Source organism: Cucurbitaria berberidis (genome assembly GCF_010015615.1).
Source record: "Cucurbitaria berberidis CBS 394.84 unplaced genomic scaffold K460scaffold_1, whole genome shotgun sequence".
Taxonomy (NCBI): Eukaryota; Fungi; Ascomycota; class Dothideomycetes; order Pleosporales; family Cucurbitariaceae; genus Cucurbitaria; species Cucurbitaria berberidis.
In genome coordinates, this window is record NW_024468935.1 from 3,691,147 (window position 1) to 3,700,914 (window position 9,768).

Here is a 9,768-nt window from a genome sequence, read left to right on the forward strand (position 1 = left end):
CGACACATGTGAATAGTCAATGCAGCAGTCCGTGTTGCTGCATTTGCGCATATACCCTCTTCATTCACAGTCTCTGGTCCAGCTTGGCTAGATTGTGGTGCCCTTCGCCCACGCCCAACGCCCTGGAAAACATCCGAGCTCCCAAAGGCCAGCTTCATCACTTCGACTGCGCGCTTGCCGACCCCCGACAACGCATGTCCACCCCACTGACTGTCTACCTCGCCGCGATAGTATAATCAGAAAGGTCCGCCATGGCCTGGCAATCACCCTCGGCCATGAATGCGGGCGGTACGAATGGCGGAGGTGATGGAGGTGCACCAGCAGGGACCGAGTACACGCTGCAGGGTAAGCTGCACCCTTTGACGACATTCCAGACAGACTATGGGAAGGGAGACTTGGATTAACAATAGAAACAGGAGTTATGCGCTTCCTCCAACTCGAATGGCATAATCACGAGCGCGCGAGAAACGCCTGGGACATTGAGCGCGCAGAAATGAAGGCAAAGATTGCAAAACAGGAGGGCGAAGTGCGGAGCGCGAAGAAGTTGAACGACCAGTTGAACAAGCATATTCGCATGCTAGAACAGGCTCTGGTGAATGAGCGGAAGAAAAAGGCCTCTACAGCAGGAGGAGATGCTCAAGTCGCAGATGACAAGGACTCCAAAGGCAACAAGAGTGGCATCAATTCCAAAAAGCGTGCGTCAAGACTACTAAGCTTATGGAATTAGCCATTATACGTTTACTAACACGCTCAACTACAGCGCAGAACAAACACCACAATTCCTTCCTAGACGTCGACCCCGAGTTCCTCGACCGATCAGACGCCGACCGAGACAATCTGCGGGAAAAATCAAAGCTCTACCTCACGAAATGCGTCGAAGAGATAACTTATCTTCTAACGCCTCCACCGCAGCCCCCGCCTCAACAACAGAACCTCCACGCGTTTGGGAATGGTACCGGATTTCATGGTGAACCATCTATGGAAGACATGTACCTCCAGCAGCATCGGCAAAAGCTACAGTCGCACCTGCCTACTATGCCCGGCACATCAATGCCCAACCATCAGCCCCCGAGTATACCTGTATCCTCTGAGCTTCAGAGCTTAGTAAATCAGCATCAGATCCATCACGCGCCACAGATGACCCGGGAACCATCGGGGCAGCAACCACTTTCTCAGCAGGCTAATATGACCCAAGAGTTCCTCGGACAACAACCTCCAGCACAGGGGGCACCGCATTATTCCTCGGTTCCTGAAGAGCATGTAGAAAAGTTAACGCATACCTACGACAACCATGGCCGTCAAATACCGAACCGTGACGAAGGCAACCCCGCTGCTACTCAACCCGCGGCAGATGATACAGGAGATTGGACTTTTGATGAACCAATCGCTGAAATGTCTCAAGATGGACCCCCTCAAAGGAGGCCGGACACTGAAGAGTTCCCATCAGCAAATAACATACCTGCCAAGTCTCCACCACGAGCAGGCAAGAATCTAAAAAGAGACACTAAGCGGAGATTAAGTAGCGACCTGAAGGGACAAGAAATTACCGCACAGCAGACTGCAAGAACGGATCCCCAAAGTTTCAAGGTCAGGTTTGCACTCCGTGGCCACCTCGATGTCGTTCGCTCCGTAGTCTTTACCGGAGGTGGTAGTCCTAGCGAACCAGAAATCTGTACAGCAGGTGATGATGGGATGATTAAGAGATGGATGATACCCGCAAGTTACGCAAACCAGCACAGCATGAACAACGACCTGGACATCGCACCATTCTGGTCACACAGGGGTCACGAAGGTGCCGTCACATCATTAGCTGCATGTCCTGCCTCCGCCCATTTCTCAACTGGCGGCCGAGTGTCTGGCGATGGGTGGATTTTCTCCGGTGGTCAGGATGCAACAATCCGCGTTTGGGAACGAGGGCGAGTTGACCCGAAGGCTACACTTGACGGCCATACTGATGCCGTTTGGACTGTATGCGTGCTTCCCACCACCTGTACATCGGTCTTCGGAGCCGATAGCAGCAATTATGGAGGAGCAGACCGGATATTACTCGCCTCTGGGTCCGCAGACGGGACCATCAAGATATGGGCAGTCAGTGCACCTCCTCAATTAGTCTCACCCCAGACTGGATCAAGACGCGGCGTTGGAGGCAGTCGAAGACACTCAGTCACCTCTGGATCAAACCATCCGTCATCACCGCAGCCTAGTGTTGCTACTTCTACACCTTTTCACCACATGCTTATACATACCATCGAGCGCGCGACACATCCCTCACCGACATGCATCAGTCCGCTGTCTCCATCTGGAGAGAGCTTTGTTGTGTCTTTTACCGACGCGTCGATTCTTGTTTACGATACGCGGACGGGCGAGGAACTTATTGGCATGGCTAGCAATGAATCTTACGATGGCACACCGGCTACTGGCATCACGTCAGTGGTGACCAGCTCACAATATCTAGAAGGCCCATCTCAAGAAGCAGGCCGGAGCGGGTCTGACGAGGAGGGTATACATGGGCCGACAGGCTCCAACAGTGGTGGCGGGCTCGAAGGCGTCATCATCAGTGGGCACGAAGACCATCTTATCCGGTTCTTCGATGCTAACTCTGGTTGGTTCACCCATTGTTTCACACAGTATTCTGCTAACACTCAAAATCCAGGCCAGTGCACATATAGCATGCTCGCCCACCCCGCCGCTATCTCCTCACTCTCCCTTAGTAAAGACGGCCGCGAAGCTGTCTCTGCAGGTCACGATGCCTCCATTCGCTTCTGGTCTCTCGACAAGCGTATCTGCACCCAAGAGATCACCGCACACCGAATCATGCGCGGCGAAGGCGTATGTAGCGTTGTGTGGAGCCAGGATGGCCGCCTTGTCGTTTCGGCAGGTGGTGATGGGGTGGTCAAGGTCTTTGCGAGATAGGGTCTTTGCAAGGTTGGCTATGGTTTCCCTTAGCCCGCTTCCTTCTTGCGACGTTCTGATTTGCGACTGCATTGTTAGCTGCACATATCCCGAGCGTACCTTTTCAAGCCATGGACCATGTTGATGGAATGAGTGATGGGATATGGATATGGACATGGGGATTTTTTTTAACTTTTTGGCGCCTTCATCTTACTCCTACCTTACACTTCTTGTACCAACCGACTTCTACGCGTTCTTTATTGGCACAGAATCGTAATGCATGGTTGGGCGCGTCACTTTGGCATACTTGGTGCTAGTGGGTTTGATCTCCTACCTGTACTATACGATTGAGCTGAAAAGGGTTGAAAGTGAGGTCAGACAATAAATGTCAATTGTGATTCGCTGAATGCCATTACTTCTGTGCACCTGTCCGTTTAATATGAACATATTTGAACTTTCAAGTCCTCTTTTTGGATTGCAAACGACAGGGATGCGCGCCACTGTGTGACCCTGTGGGGGCCAAACCTAACAACCTCACTATTTGGAACTTGCAGCGTCGTACCTCCCATCATGTTGTCACTTCGTATACACCTCTCATACATAGCTCTCTCGTAGCACTCTCGCACTACGGCGCTACCAAACAGCCATGGAGCCTATCTCAGCGGTTCTCGGTGTGGTAAGTATTCTGTCGCAGCGCGCCCCTCTACGCGTGTATTAAGCTAGTAACGCAACAACAGATGGCTGCGCTGCCGCAGTGCATCAAAACGGCCAAAGACCTCTATGACCTCCGGTCCCGCTACCAAGACGCATCGCTCCTTATCACGGCCATCTATTCAGAGTCCCAAATTATCGCCGCGTCGCTATCTCAAGTCCAAAATCTACTCTACCACGATGCATTACAAAGCAAGCCTCAATTGCTCGAGACGTTCGACCATGCGCTCACAGGATGTCGCGTAGTATACGGGTGTCTAGAAGAGGAGGTGCGGGACCTTAGGTGCGAAAGTCCCACCACGAATACTATCCGAATGTTATGCTAACATACGAATAGTAAGTAATTGACCTCTCTTCGGATACACTGAAACCCTCCATATAAGAAAGTGCTAAGTGTCGCTACTTGCAGGGATCAAGGCAGAGAAAGATGACCTGAAGTTCAAGGACCGAGCTAAATACCTATGGAAAGAGGACACCTTCAAGGAGTTGCTTACACAGAGCCGTGGCCAACAATCGGCTCTTAGTCTACTCGTACAAGGCTTACAGATGGAGTCCATTGCAGAAATTAGGAAGTTAGTGCAAGACAATAGCGTTACCTTAAACCAGGTGGTCAAACGGTCAAGGACTCTTCGACAGGCACATCCTCGTGTGAAAGTCCCGGAATCCATATTCGGCCATGAGAGCCGAGTACATGATTGTGCAGACGCGGACTCTATTATCAGATCCGCTGAATTTGCTTTTGATGATGAGGTGATCAGTTCAAAGGCATATCGTAAAGCGATGGCGTTCTACACGGCGCATAGTGGAACCAACGCACCCCGCGTCTCAGAAAAGCAAGTCGAAGACGTTGATCTGACTCCGCTTGAGTGCGCAGAGCAATTAAAAGAGGAGGAGGCCCCTGAAGCCTCCGGGTCTATCTTTCTCACTGCGAATGAGACCGGATTGTCCAACTCAAAGGACGTTCTAGCGGAACAACGCCCACCTTCGCAGCTTGAGATCAAGGAAGAACATGAGGACTTATTTGACGCTCTTGAGAAAGACATCCTTGCATTCATGCCCCAAATTACTTTCACAGCCCCGTATCTGAACACTATCAACCTTAGTACACCAAACGTACAAAGGAGTGGTACATTGACTCCAAAGCCGCTACGATCATTCAGCGAAGGACATCAGGCATACACCAACGAGGAAGTACCTCCATTACCACCTCGTCGCCCGAGTGGACCTCAATTGCGCTCAGAGCCTACCACTACTATGCCAAAAGTGCGATCGTCGTCTTCAGATGATAGTATTTGCACCTCCACGCCGTCTGTCTTGTCGAAAATGTCGACGGCTTCATCGTATACGCTCTACGAGTCTTCTCGGTCAAGCTCAACTATGTTAGGGCGACCCTTGCGAACAGCATTGCCGTTTACGCACCAAGCGCCGCGAGAGATTTTCGGTGAGATTCGAAGCGTACTACCTGAACGCGAAACGGCTGCCGCGTTATCACCACTAAGGAACGCTGATATGCGCGAGATCTGGATCTCCCTTCTGGACGCCGAGAACAAATTCATCGACCGCATGACAAAGTTCCGCAATATGTATGATAACATCATAAAACAATGGCCGATTCTCGAGAAGCACCTGGGGGCTATTCTTGTTGGCGAGCAACTGACAACTCTCAATAAAGAGTGTTTGCTCCAAGCAATGGAACAGCAAATGTGCGACGATGAGACTATTCTCTGCAATCCATCTTTGTTCGAGACCTGGACAAGCAAAACTTCCAGAGTGTACCGAGAGTACTGCCAACAAATGCCACACGCTGCGTCTTCGTTAAGCACAACACAGAACATGGACCCAAAGTTCACACCTTTTGTGCATACATTAGGCCTGAGTATTGCCTACTTCGGCATGGGTTGGCAAGATTATCTTGACCTACCCAATGTACAACTTCAGTCGTACATCGACAACCTCAATAGTCTCATTAGTATCGCCGAGACACTCGAGGAGCCTACGGCTGGCCATGAACTAGCTCGTTTAAAGAGTGCCCTAGGTGCTGTTACATGGCTTAGAACTTTGACTTCTACCATACTCGATGAGGCACAGAATCGGGAAGATGTTCAGAACCTTGAGAGACGCATATACGCCGACGCCAATCTACTCTCTAAGCTCTGTCTTCTCGACCCAACCCGTCGCATTAGGCATAGAGGAAACATAGCAATGAAGTTAAAAAGTCAAGGAACGTGGCAGTCGGTTCATGTCATGCTTCTAGATAATTATCTACTTTGGGGGAAGGTCAAGCCGCAGAAGAAGAGCACAGGAGACAAGATATTGATACTAGATCCTGTAAGTGGCTAATTGTTGAAGATTGACCTCTGCTGACTTAGCCAGCCTGTCGCCATCAGTGATTCGGAACTCAACTTTCCATGCGATCAGCACCAGTTTCAAAAAGCGAGTATGTTTGACGATATCCCTCGAGGCTCCGTGGTGTAAGTTTTGTACTATCGATCGATCTATGAAACGTTACTAATTCGGCGCCATCTTTAGGTACATAATGACAGTAAAAAACAAGAACATTGAAGGAAAACCACATATGCTCGGCCTTCACGACTTTGAAGAGAGGAAAGATTGGTTCGTGACAACTATCTACGAAATATATGTGAGACATACTGACTTCGTACTCCAATATCTAGGTGGGATCACTTGACCGCAGCTATCGCTACGCTCGAGTCCGCTCCTGAGTGAAGCTATGATGTTGCTTGGGCTTTCATCTCCGAGGTGACAAGCACCAATACCAGTCATGTGTTCTAGTTGGGCTGGAAAACGGCCTTAGTGAAGGAGCGGGTGCACAGTAACCCGGGAACTCACAGTGTTGGGGGGGTGAAAGAGACAACCATGGGGAAACAGCTCCCAAACAGTCAAGTCGCAAGCCCTTAAATGTCCATCCACCTAACGAACAAGTCGCATTCTACCTCACTACCGAGTTCGCGAATCAACTGTTCAGCTACTTTGTCAACTATTACGACGGCTTGCGACAATGGCCGTACGTCCTCAAGGCCACCCACCGATACCCGCCGAAGTATCTGCGGAGTCTGTCATCGCTATTGTCTCAATCCATGACTCCGAAGCCTTTAACGTTAATCTAGCTACTCCATTCCAGAAGACACGACTAAGCAGCCAGCGAGCCAACGAGACGAGCCGAGGAATCGACGAAGGCTGCCATATCTTCCTTCATCAGATTGAAGATCAACCATGCTTTACCCTCGGTCGACGCGATGGTAGGACTTCGGCCTCGACCATCTTCCCGACTCGCGACGTGTACTTTCCTGGCACTCAGGTTGGAAAACCGTTCTTGTTAATCCCGATTTGGGATTCTGATATCTGGCGCTTGCAGTCAACAACCGAAACTATAGCAACTGTCAACGATGTCCCCATCCAGGCTTCCACGAACCGTACAAAGAAGAAGGGGCAGGTTCTCCCGCAAGCTGTCCATCTCAAGTCGTCCACAGTCAATCGAGTATCATTCAACGGTTTACAGATCGACATATGGCTACTAAAGTCAGTCCGAGAGGTTTATGCAACCAAGAATTTTGAACCTCAGATGCTAAACCACCACTTGCAAGACGTCTCCGGTCGTGCAGAACAGTGGGCTCACGACCGATATATCTTGAGCTCGGAGCAAGTTTCAGCAAACAGTTTTCGAGTGGTCGAGCGGTTTACGGGCGAGGTACAGACGGTCAAACTATTTCGAGACGCACAGCGTGGTCGGCAACTTCGGGATGAAGAGTTTCTCAAGTTTGGTAAGGAGAAGGTTGACGCATCGATAGTGCAGTATCAGCAATCGACGGAGATAGACAACATTCCGGCTGTCGTCACCGGTACGCATGATGGTTTTGTTTCCTACGCGGCGCTCCAAATCGACATAAAGAAACAGCACCCGGGTGTCCGTTTTTCAATCGCCACTGAGCTGCTACGACGAGTGTTCTCTGCTCTCGATTTCCTACATTTCCATGGTATCATCCATGGACAAGTGACACAGGAGAGCGTGCTTCTTCGACTCAAGGATTATGCACCCAAGGCTGTATTGCTTGTCGACTACTCTCATTCAGCCCCCTTCATCATCGGTGCCCAAGCTCCACGCGACGATATGGTTCAAGATGGCCAGGCCGCTATGCAAGTCATCGAAGACTGTTGCGATATTTGGCAATTGCGTAAAGCGGCGACCAAAGATGCGTCTAACGAAGAGTTTATGGCAAAGAAAACAACAACCGCGCAGAACGAGTACCAGACTGTTCAACGCGCCGTGGCCGACTTCGAGCGATCGGGCAATTCGCGAACATCCGAGAAAGGGAAGAAGCTTCTGCGGTTGTTGGAGCAAAAGAATAACCTTTGGCATCGTTCTCGTGAGGACCAATTGCACAACGCCACCCGCCGTGAGGTCGGTATTTGTTATAAATCGAATATCGACGAGATGGTCAACGACTGGGACAAATCACATCCTCCGCCAAAGATTGGCGAGAAGCACTTCATGCTTCTGTCCCTGGGACATCCATGGTTTGACCAACTGGCGAGCCAGCTGCACCACGAGCGGTGGGATACAACTCCTCACGAGGTGTGCGCGAAATTCAAGGAGTTAGCTGGTGCCGTTGAGCAGCCGTGGCAGACGTTTGAGGTCAAAAAGACTCTAACGTTCATTCAGAACGACGCGGGCTTCGACGAGAAGTGTGTTCTAGCGTGGCTAGCAGGTTGCTGCGAGGCTTTTCCAGAGTGGCGCCAGGCTCTAGAGAAAGAATGCGAACATTGCCTTGATCCACAGGATGGCACTGTCACGCGCTCTGATATTAGCAAGCTTCGAGACGCGCTTTCAGGAAATGGGCACCTGCCACCGCCCATGGAGTCTACTTTCGATCGCCTCATAGCGCAGGATAGCAACCCCTCCCTGCGAATCGACGAAATCTACCAAATCTCGCTACATGTTCCTTCCCGAATGTTCAATCTTACGCAGCTGCAGCGTCTTGCGTCGGCGGACCGCTTCGTGTTATGTGTCAATGAAGGACGCATTCGATGCGACAACTACGTTGAAGTCCGCGGCCACCCGAAGGTCCAAGGCTGTTACGTCCCGCTATCTCTCTTGTCCGTTTTTGCATACCAGCTGGACTTGACTGTGCCGCATCCTCCAGATCATACACCACTTTTCCCGACTTTCGATTCATCGGACTTCAGTCAGGTACCTAGTGGTAAAATCGTCCTAGCACGGCCTGGTCTTGTTGCTTTTGCATCTGTCACTCGCACTGGTAACCAGTGTGTGTTCTTTGCGCCTAGATACCCCAAAGACTTCGAGACAAACAATGTCTTTCTCCCGACATACTTTGGCGACATGAAGGTTTTACCACAACTACCAGCAGGGTTGTACGAACATGCTCGCCCCGAACATTGGTCTAAGTTCAAGACTGCGGAGGAGATTGAGGATGCAGCAAACATTGGAAAGCGCAGGATTTTGCATCCGAAAGGACCCCGAGAGAAGTTGACCACCAAGTCACGCACAGCGGGCCGAACGTTATCGCCAGCGTATTCGACTAATATGGATGTCGATGAGACGGCAATCTCTCGGGTACTGAAGCAACGCCAGCAGATCCGTTCACGGGCTCGCCCGCCGATCAAACGCAACACTGATGCGCAATCATCCAACCCCAGGACACCGACGGCAAAGCGCCACCAGTTGTCCAAGCGCGCCTCGACTCCGCCCATATCCTGCGCCTCTAATATCACGACATCTTTTCTCGACCGTGCTATGGAGCGTATGGAGCGCATGGCTCAGGCTCCACAAGGTACACCAGCGGAACCTTCGTTGTCCATTCCTCGGATTCCAAACTCATCGTTTTTCCAACGTAATGGGAACGTGAACGCAAGTATTCTTCCCAGCCCACCACGTGCTCCAGCAGATCAAAATCAGTCTTTCACCGTTGCTTCAGGATCCTTCGATCTGGCTGATGATTGGATCAAGACGGAGGAGTGGCTGAAAGATATGCCAGATGATGAAGAGGAGGAGCCCCTGATGCAGGGTGTCTTGGGCTTCCGGTTCCATCATAGTCATCTGCAGGATGGATCGGATACGGAGGTAGACTCTCCTCCTGGGGACAAGTCCAAGGGCAAAAAGAACGGTGCGGGCAAGGGCAAGAAGAA

General features: G+C 50.9%; 3 protein-coding genes across 3 annotated transcripts in view; all 3 read left to right on the forward strand.

Moving 5' to 3' along the window:
• Positions 1-3: 3 nt before the first annotated feature.
• K460DRAFT_382499 (striatin Pro11) lies at positions 4-3,321 on the forward strand. Its single transcript, XM_040935411.1, has 4 exons — positions 4-345; positions 417-695; positions 761-2,602; positions 2,654-3,321. Exons 1-4 carry the CDS (start codon positions 252-254, stop codon positions 2,911-2,913), a joined length of 2,475 nt encoding a protein of 824 aa, XP_040793522.1. The 5' UTR covers positions 4-251; the 3' UTR covers positions 2,914-3,321.
• Positions 3,322-3,538: 217 nt separating this feature from the next.
• On the forward strand, positions 3,539-6,330 carry K460DRAFT_400994 (uncharacterized protein; the record flags this gene model as incomplete). The annotated part of the gene is made up of 6 exons (XM_040936380.1): positions 3,539-3,568; positions 3,630-3,840; positions 4,013-5,931; positions 5,977-6,074; positions 6,133-6,216; positions 6,279-6,330. 6 exons carry the CDS (start codon positions 3,539-3,541, stop codon positions 6,328-6,330), a joined length of 2,394 nt encoding a protein of 797 aa, XP_040793523.1.
• Positions 6,133-9,768, forward strand: part of K460DRAFT_391337 (uncharacterized protein) — a 4,674-nt gene continuing 1,038 nt past the window's right edge. The window contains exons 1-2 of the mRNA XM_040935830.1: positions 6,133-6,216; positions 6,279-9,768. Coding sequence (XP_040793524.1) covers positions 6,623-9,768 — 3,146 coding nt within the window. The 5' untranslated portion in view covers positions 6,133-6,216; positions 6,279-6,622. The remainder of the gene's footprint in view (positions 6,217-6,278) is intronic.

What these genes read in the sequence shown, in the direction of transcription:
- K460DRAFT_382499 (XM_040935411.1), top strand. Translation starts at nt 252, where the DNA reads ATGGCCTGGCAATCACCCTCGGCCATGAATGCGGGCGGTACGAATGGC. An exon ending in GACCGAGTACACGCTGCAGG is followed by an intron (nt 346 to 416) that starts GTAAGCTGCACC and finishes CAATAGAAACAG; the next exon opens with GAGTTATGCGCTTCCTCCAA. An exon ending in GTTCTTCGATGCTAACTCTG is followed by an intron (nt 2,603 to 2,653) that starts GTTGGTTCACCC and finishes CTCAAAATCCAG; the next exon opens with GCCAGTGCACATATAGCATG.